This window comes from Sardina pilchardus, chromosome 14, assembly GCF_963854185.1.
Source record: "Sardina pilchardus chromosome 14, fSarPil1.1, whole genome shotgun sequence".
NCBI classification, from domain to species: domain Eukaryota; kingdom Metazoa; phylum Chordata; class Actinopteri; order Clupeiformes; family Clupeidae; genus Sardina; species Sardina pilchardus.
The window spans coordinates 19,481,942-19,503,617 of record NC_085007.1 but is presented as its reverse complement, the minus strand read 5'-3'; the positions used below and the strand labels follow the sequence as shown (position 1 = coordinate 19,503,617).

At 43.8% G+C, this 21,676-nt stretch overlaps 2 protein-coding genes across 3 annotated transcripts in view; one reads left to right on the top strand and one right to left on the bottom strand.

Moving 5' to 3' along the window:
- xrcc4 (X-ray repair complementing defective repair in Chinese hamster cells 4) overlaps window positions 1-16,199 on the bottom strand; it is a 34,126-nt gene extending 17,927 nt beyond the window's left edge. The window contains exons 1-3 of one of the 2 annotated variants that reach the window (XM_062553851.1): window positions 16,102-16,199; window positions 13,627-13,777; window positions 10,941-11,143 (exon numbers count right to left, since the gene is read on the bottom strand). In XM_062553851.1, coding sequence (XP_062409835.1) covers window positions 10,941-11,143; window positions 13,627-13,771 — 348 coding nt within the window. In that variant the 5' untranslated portion in view covers window positions 13,772-13,777; window positions 16,102-16,199. Of the gene's footprint in view, window positions 1-10,940; window positions 11,144-13,626; window positions 13,778-15,915; window positions 15,985-16,101 lie in introns of those variants that run through there. The other variant, XM_062553850.1, reaches the window with a different exon arrangement.
- On the top strand, window positions 16,162-19,652 carry tmem167a (transmembrane protein 167A). The gene is made up of 4 exons (XM_062553852.1): window positions 16,162-16,219; window positions 17,033-17,142; window positions 18,843-18,877; window positions 18,966-19,652. The coding sequence occupies exons 1-4, from the start codon at window positions 16,217-16,219 to the stop codon at window positions 19,034-19,036; spliced, it is 219 nt and encodes a 72-aa protein (XP_062409836.1). The 5' UTR covers window positions 16,162-16,216; the 3' UTR covers window positions 19,037-19,652.
- The last annotated feature ends 2,024 nt before the right edge of the window (window positions 19,653-21,676 follow it).

Sequence of the window (21,676 nt, the reverse complement as noted above, 5' to 3'; positions counted from 1 at the left end):
TTGACAACGGGAGAGATAGAACTAACGACTGGCTTTTGGCCGTAGCAACCAGCCATTTAGAACTAACGACTGGCCTTTGGCCATAGCAACCATCCATATAGAACTAGTAACGGCAGTTTTGTCCTGCAAGTAGAAAGTTGATATGTGGCGGAAAGTAGTCCCACAGTCAAGACAGTTTTAGCGATGTTAACGGACGCAACGGTGGAATAAAACTATGTTCTAAATATACAGGTTATGAATACAAACGGGAGATAAGCGGGATAACGGCCTTCGAGGTCGACCAGTTCGATGGAAATAATGGCACGGCGGAGGTACTGTAACTCCGTCTCCGTGCTTCGCAGGTCGCCGGAGTTCTAGACCTCCACCTAGCCATTATTTCCATCGAACCGGTCACCTCGTCGGCCGTTATCCCTTACCTATAATCAATGGAAGTAGCTACACTAGATGTGACAGTGGTGCGCACATTTAAAAAAAAAAAAAAAAAAATAGACCAGTCTTCTAAAAATTGATTTAACGCGTCGCGAACGGAGCGCTTCAGTTACGCACCTGGTGTAGCGCCCCTGTAAGACCACATACACGTGATGCAAGCATTTCACCACATTGCGTCAGTTCTTGGCTCAGTCAGAAGTCAGAACTAAAGGGGCGCCATATCCACCACTGTCGCCACTGTTTATTTTTACTAAACTGATTAATAAACTTCTCAGCGCACAAAAAGGATGTACTCGGCTCAGCAGACCTAAAAAATAAAGTCTTCTTGGCTATATGATGGTCATCCATCCGCACTTCAAACTCATTTCAAGTTCACCTGGGAGTGTCCACTCTACAGCGCTGTACTATGGAACACTGCTGGTGTCCTGTCACACTGTCACACTGTCCACAGCGTGTCCACAGCAGCATGGCAGCTCCCGTTCCACACCAGGGAGAGTAGGAACACACAGGGATGGGGAAGTGACTCAAACCTCCAGAGGCCACTGCCAACCCCCATGAGACACACACACACGCGTTTAGGGTGACCAGGCCTCTCGGGACTCTCCACCGCAGCCAAACATTAGTTAATTTCCTATGACTAATATCGCTAATGGACACTTTCACACAAAATCCGCCTCATTATGTTGGACGAGAACGCTACTGCTGACCAATGTGACTGAACGTCAGCTGGACTCGGAGTTAATGGCCCTCCATTACACGTGCTGTGGGGTTGGCCCGAGGCGCCGATTTCCATCCTACTTTCAGCAGAACGTTGCGTGCACATAATGCTTTGGAGCCTGGGTTTCCATGAAATGTAATATTGGACTGACAGACTGGACAGGATTTGAACGGAGCCGTCATCACATAAAGCAATAAATCAACTCCAGTGAAAGGCATTCTACTGAAAGAAAAATTTAAAGGGAAAATGATGACGCTTAATATCATGACTACAAGTTATAAGGTGCCATTGTTTTAAAGGGCAGTTTCCTCTTCAAAGGACAATAAGTCTGGTCATGACTTGAATGCTGAACAATTTCATTGAACAATTTCATAAACTCAATGCAAAACCAAAGAGCCACTGCAAATGATATATAAAATTTACGATTGCCCAGTCAAGGCTACAGGATGCCTGCACATCATTGCCAATCAGGTGTGTCCCATCATGGAAGCAATGTGTCTATCAGCGTTCCCCCCCCTCCATCAAGATCATGCCCCCTGCAGGAGGCTAGGATGGTCACCAACTCCCAGCTTAACATAGCTGCATGACGCACTGGAGTCAAAATGCAACCATTTCTGCATAAAATCTGTTCAACGCAAAACTAGTTTGCACAACTGCCATTGCAGTGCAACCTCTGAGTTCCTCTTTCTTTCGAAACGGCCTATTGCAGTGGGCAGGGTAGTCAGGGTTCTCCCTGGGTGGTAGTCAAGGGGGACACCCTTAGAAACAAAGAAACTTCCTGACGACAGCAAAAAGAGGAAATGTGCCACGGTGCCCTCCGCCTACCAGTGACCGACAGTGACACTGGCACAGACCACCCCGACAGAGAGAGCATTGTTTCGGCACGCGGCCTGGAAAGCATTAAGGATGGTCACATTTCTGTAATCAATCAGCCCCGGGACCGAGTGACTCCCCCCCCCAGCAGCACACGCACGTCAGAAGGGTACCCCCAGCAAGTAGCGAGAGAGAGAGAGAGAGAGAGAGAGAGAGAGAGAGGGAGACGTCAGCAGGGCACCCCCAGCGAGCAGCGAGAGAGAGAGAGAAAGAGAAAGAGAGAGAAAGAAAGAGAGAGAGAGAGAGCTGGGAGACACGGCTTGGGTGGCTCCCGGAGGGCTGCTGCTCTCGGTGGCATGGGGTGTGCTGCTGATGCCGCGCTCGGCCCCCAACAGCCGGCCCCCAGCAGCCGACCCCCGGAGCTGTCCAAAACACACCGGTCACCTGAGGATGAAGGCCACGCGGTCTCAGGCGGTCTCGCATCACGTCCCTTCTGGCAACCAAACCCAACTTTCATGCCCAGGCACCAAACGCCTCGTCACGGCTCAGAAAAGCGAATGAGTTTGGAGAAGCCACCTGAGCGCTTCAGCTTCCAAAAGTGTCACTGTGTATTTGCGTTTGAGACACAGCAGACATTGAACGCTGAGAGAGGGCTCTTATTAGTCGAAATCAAAAATTATTTTTTTGGGGCAGCGTAAACGGTGGCATTGCACTGAAAACCCATTTATTTCTTCATGACTCTGGTGTAAACGTATCCACATGTCCCTTGCACTGTAGGTGCTGTCTAAACTCAAGGCCTCGTGTTTTGGGACATTTAGGCCTCCGATACTCCAAACACGTCCAGCAGTAATGCTCCCACATGTCTTTTTGGAAAGGCCTGGCGAGTGCCAACACATGCAAACACTAAACAATTAACAGAGAGGGGAACAAGGCCGTTGAGCAACGCGAGTCTTTCTGCAGGGCACTCCTTACACGAAAGCAAGCCTGATAGTCATTATTCCCATATCAAAGAGTCAAGGGAACAACTCAAACAAGTTCCTTCTTCTCTAAAATGCGTGTGATCAACCGAAGCAACAAGAAAATTCACATGGGATGAACTAGTAAAAAGACCATTAAAGATGCCTTCAAACACAATTCGGGTGCAATTGAGTGTGTGATTGAGTGTCCATGTGCGCGTGTGTGCATGTGTCTTTGTCCATGTATCTGTGTATGAGTGTGTGTGTGTGAGTGTGTGTGTGTGTGTGTGTGTGTGTGTGTGTGTGTGTGTGTGTGTGTTTGTCCACCCATGTGTTTGTGTTTGTGTTTGTGTGTGTGTGTGTGTGTGTGTGTGTGTGTGTGTGTGTGTGTGTGTGTGTGTGTGTGCGCGCGCGCATGTGTTTGTCCATCCATGTGTTTGTGTCTGTGTGTCTCACTCTGCGTATATATATGTGTGTGTGTGTGTGTGTGTGTGTGTGTGTGTGTGTGTGTGTCTACATGCCTGTGTGTGTGTGTGTGTCCACGTGCCTGTGTGTGCTGACTCTGCATGACTGGCCCCTCTTGACAGTCCACCTGTCTGAAATGTCAGTGAGCTCTAATAACTGTTTGGGGAACCAGAAGTCAGAGTGTTCCTAAATCTTCACAGGGTTACAGTGGGGTTGAGTCCTCAGCTATAATAAACCTGCCGTCTTCAAACACTTCATGTCAATACTTTTCAGTTATTCAGCAAAGCCGAGCTGCCCCAGCAGGCCAAACACCTGCTTTAGCAAACTTGAACCTGACCATTTGCTCAGGACTTTTTTTAGAGGCCACTCTTCAAGGGCCCAGCGCGCACAGAGAGGTAACTGTCTCGGGAGGCAGGGGCTGTATTGTAATAGCCGCAGTCAGATCAGCAGGCCGGAGGAGAAAGAGAGAGAGAGAGAGAGAGAGAGAGAGAGAGAGAGAGAGAGAGAGAGAGAGAGAGAGAGAGAGAGAGAGAGAGAAAGAAATGAGCTGGACCTGTAATCTTCCCCCTGCGGAAAGACCTTTCACACTAATGAAACAAAGACACAAGTGCTGGTCTGTAAATGCTCAACACATGGCTGCACATTCTCTTGTTAATACTCATTTCTTTGTGGCTCCATTCCACACGGTGGGGGATACAGCAGCATCTTTTATGTCATCATAGGTATATAGACAAAAACTCTGTAAAGTTATCAGATAGGCAGATAGATAGATAGATCAATAGATAGATTGATAGATAGAAACTATCATTGATTCCAAAGGAAATTATTTATCCGCATTTTAATCACACACACTCAGTACACCCCCTCAATTATTCTACCAGTCAAGGATTGAACCATCCATCCACCCTTCAGTCACAAGTCTGATAATTAACCAGTAGACCACAGCTGCCTCCATATTAATGAATTGATACAGTAATTTCCTGTGTATTAGCCGCATTACGTATAGCCGCAGGACAGTGTTTTATGCAAGTTAAAAGAAACAAATCCTTATTAATACCATATTAACTGCCCCCCTGTATTAACCTCATAGCTAAAGAAATTTTGCAAAATCAATTTATAAGCTGCAGCTAATAGTTGGGAAATTACGTGTAGAGCCTCACTGAGCTACTTAAGTACTGTTAGATTTTTTAAGATGCAAAAATAGTAAGGGTCAGAAGGGGTTTCCCCTCTATGATCATTATCCACTATGCTTGCTATGTTCAATACTCTGAGAGATTCTACACTCATATTGTATGTATCCAAAGTAAGAAGGCAGCATTATGCAATCCCACATTATTTCCATAACAGACGGATTTGTCTACGATGTGCACACATTTAAGAGTGATTTGGTAGACAAGCTGATTCTAAAATAATGCCATCTATGGCATATCATGCCTTTATGTCAACGATAATGTACGTCCTAATGCATTTCATCGACTCTACACTGCAGCTAGGGTGAGGGGGAGCAAAAGTATCATAGGGGGGAAAACAACATCAGGAAGGAAAAATGGGCAAAAGTGAATGAGGTGGTGAAAGCTGAAGATGGAGCTCAAAGGGGGGCTTCATGGTTGCCAGCCCGTGCTGTTTGTCCTGAGGCTTTACGAAACGCTCCACACAGCTGCAAAGGCTTAAAGACATCAGCATAATCATAAACACTTTCTGCGTAAACTAGGGAGGGCAAACATTTGAACCACACATCTCATGACAACCATGACAATCCCGTATTACAGCCGTGGTGAATGGGGTTTTTTTTTCAGTCAAGAGCATAACCTTAGCTGCCCCCTTACAACTGGACCAGGGCCTAGGAGTTATCAAGTCCCTGCTTGGGGGAGAAATTGGCTGCATTTGTCTTTAACTCCCTCCAGTTCCTATGAAAGCACAGAACAGGTGCACAGTATGAATGAAGCTATCCAGCCACCAACAGGAAAAGGGTTAGTTCAGCAGCTACTGTTCATGCACTTCATCATCAGATAATAGCAAAAGTTTCGCAACAAAGAAAACTATGTCATTATAGGAAACACTCAGTGGAAAATACAAAATGAAACTGATGATAACACTGTGTGAAATTGAAAGTGTGCTACGCCTACAAACTGACTGACTGGATATACAGAATGAAAACAGAAAATAGTTATCCCACACTTCTATGAAATTGAAAGTTTGTTACAACTTCCCTTTTACATGCCCTTCCAGTGTATTCCCGTGTCTTGCTGTAGTAACGCAAAACATGTGTTGTGGCCTGCACAGACCTTAGTCCAGAGAGCTTCACATTGAGCAGGTCCTGCGAGAGATGCTGTGCCATAGCGCAATTTAGCTTGGACGCATGAGGATTCGGGAGGTTTTTAAAAAAGGACTGTGGATTACATTACTTCGAAAAGAGCCAAGAGGACTGGATGGTGCAGGGACAGAAAGGCAGGGGGAGGGCTAACACGCCATCTTTAAAAAGTCACCTTCTGCAATCACCCTTTTTAACACGGCAATAGCTCTTCAGGGAAATGGCAAAATAACAACAGGCTCCAATGTGGCGCTGCTGCTATTTATCACTCGTTATATCTAACGGCTAGGGATACCTTGAATGTAAACTATACTGTTTAATCTCAAAGCGTGGCCTTCTGGACAGCCTGTGTATTTTTAGTGGAAAAGAAATCCTGGCTGTGAGATCTATCTGACAGACCAACAAAACTAAGGAGCTGGTGAGAACCGCAAGCTCAGTTTATAACAACGCAATGACATATAAATGATATCAAATGATGCCATTTGCACAAAGGAACTTCTTTGTTAGGATTGGAATAAAATGTTGGACATAGCGCAACCACAGTCAGCATTAAACATTTATCCATGATCATTACCATGCATAGCTGCACGAAAAAGGAGAATATGGTCAGGTCGGCCACTAACACATTTAACACGACCAGATACAAGCCGCAATAGGCCACTAGAAGAGACTAGGGTGGAAAAAAAACACGGCCGTCTAGGACATCTACAGTACGTGTCCCCGGCCCACTCCTTTTGAAGCGCAGACGGGAAAAGGGCTCGGGGCGCTCGCTCGCTCGCAGGAGTGCATAAACTTATGTAAAGCTCCGTGAAAGAGTGGCCACACAGCGGTGATCAAAGCGGCCTGGAGCTTACTGGCGCGCTCTTTAGAGGACCCCCGCTGGCCCACCCCGCCGCGACAACGATAACCCTTCCTGTCTCAGACGGTTCCCTGCCATGTGAAAGCCGATCGGCCTGACAACCGGTCCCCAGTCCCCGGCGCGGGCCGGCCCGTCCTGTGCTGCTTTGCCACCCCCCCCCCCCCCCCCTCTCTTTCTCTGCCGTTTTTCGCCACTTCGCTGGCTTCTTCGAGGACGGGGCCTGAATCACCTCCTTTCAGACGACCTCACTCAGTGACCCTGGTCATCATATGCAGCAGACCGACTGGCTCGTTATGAGCGAGCGGGCGAGCGAGCGAGGCTCGAGTTCAGAGCAGCACAGGTTCATCTTGATTCTTGCGGCGCGTGCACAATTTGCATGAGTGTGCATATTTGACGTTTTCACACGCCCCAGTGATGGGCACGGACTCGTCGGTCTGGAAACCGTTTCAGATCAAAACCACAAATAAACACAGACAATGGTTTGGACGGACGGGATGGGTGTATAGATGGATGGACGCCAAAAGCTGACGGTCAAACGAGGTCAACTGCTGCCCCGTCTGGCCATTTGTCAGTCAGCGGAGACCAACGATTCACCAAAGCCGTGCCAATCTGCCAATCGGGAGCCAGAGGAGGTGACAATGGGAATGGGCAGCTGGCGGCTTTATTATAGGGACGGCTCCAGATTTAGGGCAGACAGCACAGGGACAGGATGCATCCATCAGCGAGCACTTCGCCCTCCACGCCCGCCCCGACGCTCTGGTATTCAGCTGTGGTTGGACGATGGAGAACGCAGAGAGAGAGAGAGAGAGAGAGAGGAAACACAGAAATCCCCCGAACCGTCAACGGTCATGGCTTTTGGGTGGAGCTGAGGAAAAAAAAAATGGACAGCAAACGGCGCCAACGGGCCATTATAAATTAGCAACTGAGCAAAAGTTCGGGCCCGCATCAGTGAGAGTGAGGATGTTATGCAACAGGCTGCCGAGAATCTGCAGCAGGCCTCCGAGGAGAAGAGATAAATTTACGCAATGAAAGACCAGTGGAGAATGTGATTGGACAACACAGTCATCTCGCCTATAAAGCCATCTTCTTCCCAGCAGTGCAGCAATTGAACACTATCCTAAAAACACTACTGTTTTCTGCACATAATCATGTCTGTGAGCATATAATGGTATAGCTTGGCTACTCACTAGGCTACAAAATGAATGGGCAGCTGACTGTAAAACAAGAACAGGAATACATTATAGCCATCAGGCTTATAAGCTAAAGCATAATTATAGCCACTGAGGAAGGTTACACTACCAAACTGCACAGAAATAACACCCCTGATGTCAAACAGGTAACTGTCCATCTTTTGAACTTGACTGATAATATTAACAATCAAGTTAACAACAACTGCTAAAAACATAACTCAGGTGTGATATTTCATGAGAAGCTAATGTGTTTATTTCACATGATCAAAGACCTTCCTTCCTCTAGGGAAAGGTTCCTTCTGCTAATATTGCAGCCTAAATGCTTCAATGCACTGGCAAGCTCGCAAGTGGGTTGCCTGCAATCGTGTAATGGTCTGTACTACTAGGCTATATTTCAACCAGATGTTCTTGTCAGTACAAAGGAAAAATAGGACAAAATGCAGCTTTCGCAAGTCTTTATCATCATATGATGAAGTTGCTGTTGTCAAGTTTCCGTTGTCAAAATATATCCTAAAATACCAATGTGGTGTGTTTCCCTATATTATGTCTATTTGTGAGCTTTAAGTCCCAACAATCTGATTTATGCAATAACATCTACAGTACTCTCATCTTACTCATCGCGTCTGTTGTGATAAACAGAATCATAATGTTTGTATTCAATTAATAATAATAATGAATTAATCTAATCAATAATTAATTGGCATGGTGGACACCATTTTTTCACAGCACTCTCTTAGTCATATTTTGCTTACATGTATGTTCTTCTTCAATCAACAGACTCCGTGCCACTACACACATAGGAAAAGCAATTCTCCTTGTGCCCCACTAACTGATGTTGCACTTAAGAGGTTGCACTTGCAATAGCCTACAGCACTCAGCACCATTAAAATGGGGCCCACAGAGTGCATGGGAATACTGAGGAACGGTGTCTTTTATTATACCTTTAAAACTAGGCTGTTGTGAGCTAGCCGTGGAGGCATTCTTTGTTTTTCACAACAACAAGAAAAAACGACACGCTCCATCTTTAACATGTCAGATCCGTTTTTCCTTCACTCAGCCTTTCCCCCCTACACTGGCCCTGAATCACTGATTCTCCGCCATGCTTTGCTACTGTGCAGACCTAACCAAGCACTTGGGAGGGTCATCAGTTGTGATCCCACACAATAATATTTATATCCAGGCCGTGTAGTGGGTGGATCAGGTGCTGGACCGGTAGTGGGAAGAGGAAAGGGAGAACGGGAGGCGAGGGGGTGATTGGTCACAGCTGTGTCTTTGCGGAATGAAGGTGTGAGGAACATAATGGGCCCTGCGCCAGTAGAACAGGCCAGGCACTCTCCATCTCTCCCCCTCCTCTTTCTCTCTCTCTCTCTCTCTCTCTCCCTCTCTCTCCCAGCACGGGATTGTTTGGCTTAGCAGTGTGTCTGACACTTCGGCCCGGGCTTTATGGGGAAGGTTAGCGCCTGTGTCACTGAGACGTCGTCTGAGGCGTCCTCTCCCTCTCGAGAAGACTCAGCCCCCCCCCGAGCTCCTTGTGTGACTTAAGGCCATCAGGGGCTCCGCGGGCCATTCATGGTCCATTTATTATGGTGGAGCATCAATCAACAGTGGCAACGTAGATGAGACTGAGAGTCGACTGAGGAACAGCCAGGAAGGAAGATTCATTCACAAACACTCTAGAAAGCGATCTTTTTTCAAGCGTTCCTGGTAGACAACACACACTTACACACAACTCACTTGTATAGGGAATTGCCCTTGATCACAATAGGGCCAACATGTAGATTTCCAAAACACTTTCCCTCTGTTGGCAGAGCCTCAGAGAGCAGGTCGGAGAGAAATTGAGCCTCTTCTCTTCTCTTCTCCGTCTCTCTCCCTGTCTTTCTCAAAACAACTCTTCCTAAGGGACCACACATGCTACGGACATTTACGGTGCATAAGGATACCGGCATCCACATGTCAGCATGTTCAAAGAGTACTTGGAAAAGACTAGAAAGGAGAGATCAAGGTTTGTACATCTCTATGGTAGAGCCATGACTGTAGAACACTCAGCCTAACACAGACAGATACACAACTCTTGGGATAAGTTCTGAAAGAGGAAATGTTGCAATGATTTTCATGCAGCTGAGCTGACAAATAGATAGTAAGTGGAATAATAAACGTCCATGACACCATTCATCCAAGTCCTTTTAGGAACCTAGCTGGACATTCGAAAAATTAACTGGGAAAATGTGACATTACATTTTGGGCCTTTAATTGGCACACAATCAATTTCAGTCTTTTTTTTAAATCCACTGATAAACAACACTCATCACCACAAAACCTAATTTGGACCAGATTGCAAAAGACACATCAAGTGTTTTTAACGAGGTCATCATTTCTTTTTAAAACTCCATAAAAAAAACCACATTAATTAGGCAGGTGTTCGGCTCGAGACAACAACTATAACGTCCTGTTACTAACCCTCATGTATTCAGCAAGAGAAGACTTTGTTGGTGTGCAGTACAGGTTTGCGACAGATTTGTTAACAATACGCAACAGATTGACGCACAGCCTGTGTAAATACACGTGCTGAGCGAGGGGACAACCCCAAAGCTTCCATCCCATCCAAAGGACAGCCGCCTAACCTCCGTCAGCAGCTCTCCTAAAATAACGACTCCCAGAGGCTAGCTTTAGTAGCGCCTTAAGACCCAAAGCAAAACTGAATAAAGGAGCTGATACATTATGAGGTAATGGGAAACATTCACAACCGCCGGTCACTCAGGGAGCTGTTTATCTGCAGTAGCCCATCAAAGAGAAATGAATACATTTCTGTTTAGTCTGTACACTCTTGATACAATTGACTGCATGACAATATGACAACAAATAGTTAAAGATGAAGACTGTGATCCTCGTCACTTTTTTTTTTTGTTAAAGTCAGTAAATTGTGGACTGCATCTTTAAGGAGGCAGATGGCCAAATGATTATTACTCTCTGATCGACGACTTGAAAGCAGTTCTGTTTGACACACGCATCAGATCTACATGGGAGTGTTTACCAGAACGTCAACATTATGATCAGTCCCAGAGAATGACATCATTGTGATGGGGTGAGTGAAGCCAGCGTGGGGGGAAAAAGGGACAGATGGAGAGAGAGAGAGAAAGAGAGAAAGAGAAAAAAAAAAGAGAGAGAGAGAGAGAGAGGAGGGGGGTGCCCCTGTACTCACCGAGATGTCTTTCTGCACCTTCTCGTAAGACAGGTGGAGTCCCCCGGCACTTCCGCGGCCCTGGCCCCGCTCAGCTGTCAGGTGGAAGGCGTAGTCCAGGGCCGCCGGGCCCTCGCCGGTCAGAGCCACCTGGAGGTCATCCACATACCGCTCCCTCGCCATCTCCATCTCCTGGGCCTCGCGGGACACCTCGTCCTCCGAGACTGGGCAAGGCACAGACACAGTCAGTGACTGGGGTATACATACATGAGAGCATACAGACACGTAATGCGCTTTCGCATCTCAAAATGACATTTGAACTCAATGAGAACACAGGACCAGCTGCACAGCGGCTAAGAGGAACGCGCTCCAGAGAGCTTTATCAACACCGTCCAAAAGATCGTCGGCTGCCCTCTCCCCACACTGGAAGAACTACGCCGTTCTCGCGGTGTCAAAAACGCCCCAAATAAAAGACACCCACCATCCTGGTCACTCCCTATTTGAACTGGTGCCATTGGACAGACGATACACATCAATCAACGCAAGGACAAATATACTTTTATCCAGGCGCAATAACCACCCTCAATGCTGCAAAGAAATAAGGTGCAATATGAAATCTGTTGAGAAATGGACCAGTGCAATGACAGAAAGTATGCATGTATGTAGTAGATCAATGGTTCCCAAACTTTTCTGGCTCACGGCATCCCTAAACATATCTCTCTCCATCCATGGCACCCCTATTCTTTTTACTTTTTACTCTCAACCTCCCTTGTGCGTGATGTGTACTTCCATACCATTTTATTTAACCTTGTGATATGTTGGATAGGCCATAACTGCACCCCTGAGCATGCGTCAAGCCACCAACTTTTGAAAAACTCTGATGTAGATGATAGACAATAACTGTGTGTACACTGTTTTTTATGCAATGACTGGGTATGTATCACAGTGTGTGTTTATGTATACTGCTAATGCTATTTTAGGATTCTTTTTTTTTGCAATGACGGGAAAGCGCTTTAAATTTCGTTGTACCTATAACAAGGACAATAAAGACCTACTCTATTCTATAATGTCAGCGCTGTATGCAGGATATGTAACCTATATTGTGACAGGGAGATAATCGAATCAAAACCATTCAGATAAAGCAGGATGGATGGTCCAATAATACAGAGCCTTATGTGCCCTCAGTGTATTTGACCTGGAGTAATTAAACTAACATGCTTGTAGAATGGCACACACATGTGGGTAAATATCCTACCAGTGAGTAACACAGTACTGTATATCAGCCAGACTAAATGGCATACTAAGATGTGCATGGAAATCTGATCAGACAACGTGATCAGAAATTGACCAGATAGTGAAAAAAAATGTGCAGTAGCGTCAATTCCTAATAATAATAAAAAACCTTTTTCTAATAAAGCATACCCTAATACCCATACTCATAACACAAGGTATACAGCTGCGGGGCGATTTACTGTACCTAAGGCCAACAGTCTTGTGAATCTGAGGTTTGTTAGTTTGTTAGTCTGATGTACTGAATGTTCAACTTATTGTTATCTGCCTGTATTGTAGGACCCCAGGAAGAATAGCTGGGACTATACCCCAGCTAAAGGGGATCCTATAAACAATAAACAGTAAGCCGACCATAGGTGTGATATTCTCAAAAATCCGAGGAAAGGCCAGATCCACATAATATTTCTAATGTACCCTTCCCTCTCTTCAATGGATCTAGTCTGGAGCCATCAGGGATATTTTGAAATCTGGAAAAGCAGCTGTGCTCAGGTGAGTCAGGTAAGATACAGTACTTCAAAACTTCTGACTAATAACATCAGCATTGTGAGGAATTGTACTCAGCACATGTCATTATACTGGTTCTTCTCAGACAGCGGCGGCAGTGATGGGAGGGCAGAGGGCCAAAACTGAAGACCAGGTTACTGCACATAACAGAGAGCACATGGCCTCACACAGGTACAGAACCTTCTGTTCCCACATGACAACAAACTGAAGAGTTGAACTAAGACTGAGTAAATCTACAGGAAAACTGCTGAGTCTCATAAACCATTATGGGACATCTGTAAGAAGACTTGAAAATGCTGGGTCACAGATCAACAGAGCAACATTCATTTCAACCTAACATTAACATTATATTATCAACCTTATATGAACATTATAATATTAACATAGCAAACAACCAAGTTAATCTTTATTTGATTGGGATATCGGGGACCCAGGGAGTATGGATCTATGGATTAAGCTTGTCGGTTTGAAATAATGATAATAATTCACAGCCAGCCCAAACACTGTAGGCAAACATTCTCTCAGGATGACTGAACCACTAAGTTTGTACAGCATTCTCATTGATTTTCTATAATATCCTGAGAGACAGAGTGACATTTAGGATATTACTTTATTTTTTTGTACCTGTTTGATATCAATTATTACTTTTCTTTAAATATAATGTTTTATTTATGTTGAGAATATCCTGAATATCACTATATTTGCACTTTGTTTAAAATCTAGGGCCGCTTCATTCTCCATGAGAGTTTCAAGTATCAACTTGTGCTATCCTCCCACTCAGCCTCCACTTCAGGCCTGTTGTTACTGATAAGAGTCAGTGGGTATCGTATGTAAATACTGCATGTTAGACTTTTACTGTATATAACAACCAATCCGGGGCAGAAAGGAGGACATACAGATCTGTGGCCATTACCTTCTCCTGTCCATGCAGAAGTTCCATCGCACAGCAGAATTACAAATCCAGCCCCAAAGTCCTCTCTCCACTCGACCTTGAGAAAGAATGTGCGCTCGGGCTCAGAGGCAACGGTGATCTGACGAAGACTAACTTCCATCACCATACGCAGCTGCAAGACAAGACAAACAAAACTAGTACATTTAGCGTAGCTCAATAATTCAACAAAATTGAGTGGAAAATATATGACATTTAAGCAAAATGAATGAAATTACTGTTTATATGTATGTAAGTCACTGTGGTCTATGAAGTGGTTCATAATTATAAGGTAACAAGTCATCGGACAAAAAAACAGTCTGATCAGCAAAAAGATATGCAAACAGGTAGACTGCATTTCTTTTCTCTTCAAAGATTAGGCTAAGACAGCAACATTCTGTAACTGGATCCAACACAGTAACATGGTATTAGCTTGACACAGAGTTATTTAAATCAACAACACATCTGGTTCATCTACACGGCTCCTCATCACCCTGGCTATCACCTGCTCTGAAGACTAAACAGTGAACAACTTGCTGACTCTCCAATGACACCAAGCAAGGGGCCAGCGTAAATCACTGGACAGCAGTCACTCTATGCAAAGATTGTGACAGCACACGTACAGGGAGAGGAACTAAACCTTCACCTCTTTAAAATAGGCCAGCCATTCATTACGGCCTCTGCAACATCTGCACAGAAAGTATGTCCCTCTCAGTAATGACAGACGTTCTAGCAAACATAGGGGGCTTAGGATGGGGAGCACTTCAAAGACATCAACGACAGGAATTCTGGTCAGCTGCATACCATGCTCTCAGTGCAGGTATGAGTGGACTCTGCAGACTGCACAAGTTTAGGCAACATACTGTCAGACATACTAAATGGGCCATGAACCTCCTTGACCAACATTTCATAGCGACCACTAAACTTGACTCATCAAGCACACCTCAACCACAACCACAACAGAACTTTTCCAACTCGGACAAGGCACATTTGTAAGGGGCACTATCTCTGCTGAGGACCCACACATCCATCATGCTCCGGAAACAATGCTCTGGCTGTAAGTGTGGGAGCAAAGCTTGCCACTATCAACACTCTGCCGTCAGGCAGGGCAGTTTGATGAGCCTGTGAGAGCAGACAAGCAGCAGCTAGCAGCCCACCACCGCCCCAGCCACAGGCTGTAGAGGGGAAAGGGATCAGGGCTGAAACAACTTTCCCAAACGGCCATGTTGGGGGACCTTGTCACTTTCTAAACAGGGAACAAGTCCAGTCACAGACAGAGATAAAGTCGTGGGAGCAGGCTGAGAAGTGAACATCAAGGTTGGGTCTTGGGGTGCAGAATGCTAGAATATTATGCAGCATACTAAATTCAAGCCCATGTAGGTTTGCCCTGAAGAGAAAGGGCTGTCTTTCACCATCAAAGTTCGATATTGCTTTAATAATAATAATAAAAAAAACCCGACTTTGTCTACAAAAGTATAGAGATTACTTCTGATGGAACATGTCAATTACGTAGGCTATTGTGTGAGAGCAGGGTCTTTACAGAGGATTTTGATAAGACCTAGGCAAGAACACCCCATGCCCATAAAACGGAGGTCTGTCAATAACTGCAGAGAAAGAGAGTAAGGGACCAATACTATGAGCTATGGGTTGCATGTTTGTGTCAATTTCTTGTTCTTGCGATTATGATCTGTCCATGCTAACAGGCAACTTGTTTAACGACACTGCACACTAGTCATCTACTACGCCAACATGCAATGCTAATCTGAAACCTGTCCTCTCTAAAACCACATTTTGTATCAACAGCTTAATTTATCTGAACATCTCTGGTAGATAAATTGGAAGGATCTTGCATGTCTAGCTAGATCAGACAGTTCTCTTCAAACAGAAGAGAAAACGTTCATGCTATAGAAATCCTCTCATGAGTCATGATGATATAGTTGAAGTTAAGTCGTATGAATTTAGTACAGACTATATTAGTAGACTTCTGGATGTTTTGTTATGAGATACATACAAATGTTTTATCGACAATAATGGTGTGCAGTCGCTTTAAATCTCGGCTATTTCACTTTGAACACACTTAGCCTAACGCTACCTTTACTTTAGAAACAGACAAGTGCTGCATGTTGCATACGTGTAAGAGAGTTACAAATTACAGTTTATGTAATGTCGTATTCACCTTTATTATATTTACGACAACATTTTCTAAAATGCGTAAAGTTAAACTGAAAACTAATACTAGCTAGACCAGAGTTTGAGACCCAGCATCAAACGCACATTGTGATACACCAACACCGACTGCACACGAGCGTCCAGTAGTTTACAAAACATTAAAATGGTCAATTATCATCTTGGCACCATAGGACTTAAACAAGCAGCAATCTGACTTTCAATAGAACAGATTCCCCGACGTTTTAATAACATATTTTGTGTTAGAATCGCAGGATCCCCCCCATGTCTTACCCATAAAAGTGGGAAGGGCGAAACGTCCCGGCTTCTGTAGCTGTTTTAAAATGTTACTACGTCACTTCCACAGTAACACAGGAAGTGTGAGGTGGCTGTCTGGGCTAGAAGCGAAATGGTAAGACAGCTGTTGTGGCAAACATAAATCGGAGCTTTCCCATTCTATTACATGAAAAAGTGTTTCACCGTTACAAACTGGATCATAATATAACGGCACGGAAATAGTTTTATGTTGTTTTGATGCTGTAGGAATATTTATGTCGAGCAAACAACATGTCTTAAGCTAGCTAACGACAGATGGCTAACGTTAATTGGGTTGAATTCCACGAACGTTAACTACTTTAGCACACATTCAGTGTAGAACAGTTTGCCTTATTCGCATAAAAGCTTTATTACTCAATTGACAACTAGTGTTGATTGGTATATTTTCAAGGTATCATACCTTAACCAAACACTGGAAACAGTAGTCTCTGTAAGTGCTCAACGTTAAATTACAACAGGACTAGCAGACATTAGTTCCAACGTAGGAGTTGGGTAGTGTTGGATGGATGATGTGGCAGCAATATAAGAACATTTAATTCGGTCAGCGAATTCGTGTACCGCACTGCAAACGTCAATGTGGGGTACAACACTGATGGTCCACTTATTGTGGTCTGGAAGTCATTGGATGCTGTTTGTTATAAAGTTACTGTCTTGCCTTGCTGGAACAAGAAGTTCTAATATAACTGATGCGTTGATCAAGCAGCATTGACAGATTCCGACGATATGATGAAGTATATGGAACTTTGGGTAGTGTTTTACACACGTAGTTATTTATTCCTAATAAAAGTATGAACGCATCATGTGTGCATTAAGTCAAAGTTGTGTTGGGATATTTGATAAGTATAATCCATATTAATCATCTCCAATCACCTTCTGTTCTTTCCCGCAGTCTGCCATTTTTAACTTCCAGAGCCTCCTCACGGTTATCCTGTTGCTAATTTGCACATGTGCATACATCCGTTCCTTAGCGCCGAGTCTGCTAGATAAGAACAAAACTGGGTATGTATCATTCAAAGTGGCACACCTCAATGAATTACATTATACTTTGGATAGATTTATTGGGGTCAAAGCTTGGTAACTCATTATCATACAGCCAGTCACTGATATTGTTAGGTCAAAAGTGTCCAATATTAGTTCAGAATTTAATTTAATATTTTGGATCTCTGTCCCCAGCTACCCCCAACACACACACACACACACACACACACACACACACACACACACACACACAACCCCCCTTTTCGAAGACACTGTTTCTGTGAGGCTAAAGACAGCAAGATGTTTGCCACATGTTTGGATGTCAGATGGCAGGGCGAGGAAATGAAGGGGATTATTATCAGCCAGTGGCCTGATCCCCACAAACAGATGCATTTTCCAAGACAAATTATCCACATTTGGCGTGAAAGTAATAGAGATAGCACCTCAAAGTCTGTTTTTTCCAGCTTTCTTTGTGGGAAATTGTGTTTACCACTGTCAATTTGGCAACAATTGACATGTTGAGGATGTACAGTAAGTTGCAGTGGAATTGGACATCCTCCTTAGATGTTTATGGTACAATCAATTGTACCATACAGTAGCTTATGTTACAATCAATGTTTATTTGCTATCAAAATATTTCTCAGATATTTTGAACTAATTAGAACTAAAAGCATTTTTAGTTTGTGTGACTTTAGAGCCCTCAAGGTGTGTAACACATTGCCCAGCAGTATGAGAAGAAGTGTGCTGCTGATGTTTGAGAATTTACTAGTTTTTAATGAGGAGATACGTTTCACAAATGGACACGCTTGAGTGAGGAACACTCACACGGCCCTCCCAGAGGAAACCTCAGGTTATTGTCTGGGGGTCCACTTTGTCACTGCTGTTTGTTGTTTCTGTCAAAGGAGAATTCTTCAACCAGGAGAAAGAATGTATCTCCTCAAGGGGCTGTCTTTACAGCCACAATCATGGCCGTTGTAGTCATGTAGGCTTGTTTTGGCCCTTAAAGGCACATCAGTCGTTTAAACTCTCTCACCCCTGATTTCTACACACACACACACACACACACACAAACTAGATCACTCTCTCCAACATTGCTGCTAGTGGGATGCTGGTATTGAAGAGTGAAAGTGGTCACTATTTTAGTTTGAATTGGAAAGTCAGATGCACAGTTCCACTAACTGTTTGGCTGTTTTAGAGGTAGACCAGTGTAAGATGAGTTGCAGTCGTACAGTTTTGCGATATGACCGTTTTCAAACCTCAATCCCTTAATTGCTGAGCTGAAATGAAATCTCATCTAACTGTGAGGGAATGTAATTTCATTAATTCTTAATCCTCTTGCTCTGCTGTTTATGCACTTTTGTGATTTTGTTCTGTGCTGTGCTCAAGGGAAAGGAAATACAATTAAAAGTTTGAGCCTCTCAGTCAGTTCCCATCTGATAATACCCCTGCTTTTCAGATTCTTAAATTAAATGATGGTTGTCTCAGAAATGATCCTCCATCCTATCTGTTTGCGAAATGTATCATTGAGTGTTTGATCAGCGAAGAGCTCTTGTACATGTTCAGCGCCTGTTAATGGTCAGATTAACTATCAATTCATCACCATATTGACTCTCCATCATTTTCTACATCAGTATTATTGGTCACTGGAGAAAGGTGGATGTGTATTCTTTATCCTTCCAGCATGACTAATCTTGCAACTCTTTTTTTTTTTTCCTTCTCAGGTTCCTGGGCATTTTCTGGAAATGTGCGAGAATAGGTAAGAACGATCCGTTGAAATTGTGACTCCATTCTCCATCCAATCGAAACACCCTCCTTGACTTTGCCTCTGCTTGTCACTGTTTCAGGTGAGAGGAAGAGTCCTTACGTGGCCGTCTGCTGTGTCGTAATGGCCTTCACCATCTTATTTTCGGAGTAGCAATGGGCCGCACAACACGGACACTTTGACATCTAAAGGGGGAGGCTGAGGACCAGGCTCTGCAGTCTCCCCCACTGCGCGACATGTGACTTATCAACATTTGGACTCCATTGTCTGGTCTGAGCTGAGGTCTCATTGAAGCACAGTAGTTCTGCACAGGGAGTGCACTGAAGTACATCCTGTGCGTTACAAGCGTTTGCCTCGTGGACCTGCTGTTTGTAAACATGATTGTTTTCTTTGTTGCTCCCTATGCGGTGTCCCGTTGGTGTATCTTCATGTCACTACCATTATTTTGCCACTTTATCAAACCAGATGTCTTGAGGGGGGTGGGGGAGTAAAGGGACAACGTTGCAGATTTGTCGAGGATTTCAATACAATATAACTCTTAAGTAACGATATGGATGTACATTTGTTTATAGATGTGCACTCCTTATTACCAAAATGATGCTCCTGTGATTTCAAATCATAAGACTAAGTTTTACAGCGATATCATGATGGACGGGATCATAATTCAGGTTGTTTAGTGTTTTTGTGACAATTTTTGTTTTCTTCATTAAAACACATGGTTATTAAACCAGAACAGTCTGTTAATGTCAATAAAAACATATTTGTTGTATTTGTACGGAGTTGGTTTGAGTAGATAAGTAGTCTGAGAAGATGGTTGGAGCCTAACAAAATCGTTCAGTCTTACTGGATCCACCAGTATGATCAGTATGGCCTTACAGTAAGTGTTCTACTGACAACCTGGTGAAAGAAGTTACTTACGGTCAGTCTATGCTTCTGTATTTCTGAGAATACGCTTTGTGGTTGACTTAGAAAGGACTGTGTACTTTTAAGGCCATGTCAAGTAAAAACAAAACAAGACAGATCATTGTTATCCTTATTTGTCTTCTGTTGCATGGTCATTCAATCAATAAATCTTTGCCAGTCCTTGCTTTAAGTAGCTTACAAAAGCAATTGAGTTTACAACTTGAGAAGATAATTTACACCGGTGTAACGCCACATGTCTTACCACAGAATCATTATGTGTTCTGGCACGGGATGCTGTATTTAAACTGGCAGACCTGTATTTATCCTTCACGTTTCCAATGCAGTGGGCGGATAGATAAGACGTTTATGAACCATGTCACTTTTGTGGCATACAAAACATAATAGCTTGTCATCAGTTAAATGATGCGCTTCATGTTGATACTGAATAAAATGGGGATAAGTGTGTCTTGGAGCATAGCACACAAAATGCAGAAGACGTCTACTTGTCCTGCAGGAAAACTTGTGTACTATTAGAAGTGTGTTTCTAAGAAAGGGTCATGAATCTGTCATTCCTTTTGCACACATTGCAGACACAGCTAAAGGGGGCATAATTGTTTTAACTGGAAGTGTTTGACCTGGGATGGCCAGAGAAATCACTCTCTCAACATGGTCACAATTGAGTCGTGCAATAGAGTCATTAAGATATGTATGTAATTACTGATTAATAGTGTGTTAGAATAGAAGACATCTTGTTTTCCAGAGATCTGGGCAAAATTAGCCCTATTGTATATGTGATGGATGGACAAACTTTCTTTCATTCATTAGTTAAATCTGATCATTTGCACCAAATTTGACACGTTCATTCATTCTTTGTTCATCCAGAGTGACTTTAAAGTCCTCTTAGTCCTCTCCGTGGGGCACCAAAATAATTTGCTTGGTATTCCAGAATCTAAGGCCTACATTTTGGGACAAAAGTGAAATCATGTGTTGCCAGAATCTTAAGGCCTATGATGTGTTGGGGCAAAAGTGATATCATGTGTTGCTATACCATAATCAAGCCACCATGCTGGGTGCACTTTTATTGTGCTCATTTGAAAGATTGTTAAGGATTTACCTCTGGTTCTATCCTCACCTCACATTTAACATGTTTACTTCATCTCAGGCTGGATGATCCTTATGTCTTACACTGAATAGAATCATAAAAGCAATGCTCATACTCACACTCACAGACCTTTATGAGGCTATACAATGTCCAGCCCATACCACCCCTCTCTCTCTGTGTGTGTGTGTGTGTGTGTGTGTGTGAGAGAGATATATACCCATACTGATACCTCTCTCGCTCTCTCTCTCTCTCTCTGAGTGTGTGTACGCGTGTGTACGTGTGTGTGGTGCTGGGAGACATTCATAAAGGTAGCCGGCCCAGCATCACAAATCATTTCTCTAATGAGCCCTTCATGTTCATTACCTTTATAGAAAGGAAATGTCAGACATTCATCTTGATTCTTCAACTACCTTCAACACCGTAGAGCACTTACAGAGCATCCGCTCTCCAAACCAGCAGACTAAGATCATAATGACCTGAAGAGAGCCTGCTCTGTATAAGTTTCACTGAGACCTTCAGCATTATGGAGCCATTATTTCCACAATTTAAGTAGAGTAGCCGAGATCAAAGGTTGTGGACACAGATGAATTCGGTGTCCAGAGTGTCAGTGAAGGCCTGTGTAGTGTACTGAGTTGCATATACAGACATGGTAAGCCATTTTTTGTGGCATACCTTAGAATAATTAGTAGGCTACTTATTGACATTTCGTATTAAGTTGCCTATTATGGCTGCAGGAAACAGGCCATTTCAGTGTCCATGGTGCATGTTGATTTGTAAAAACACAAAAC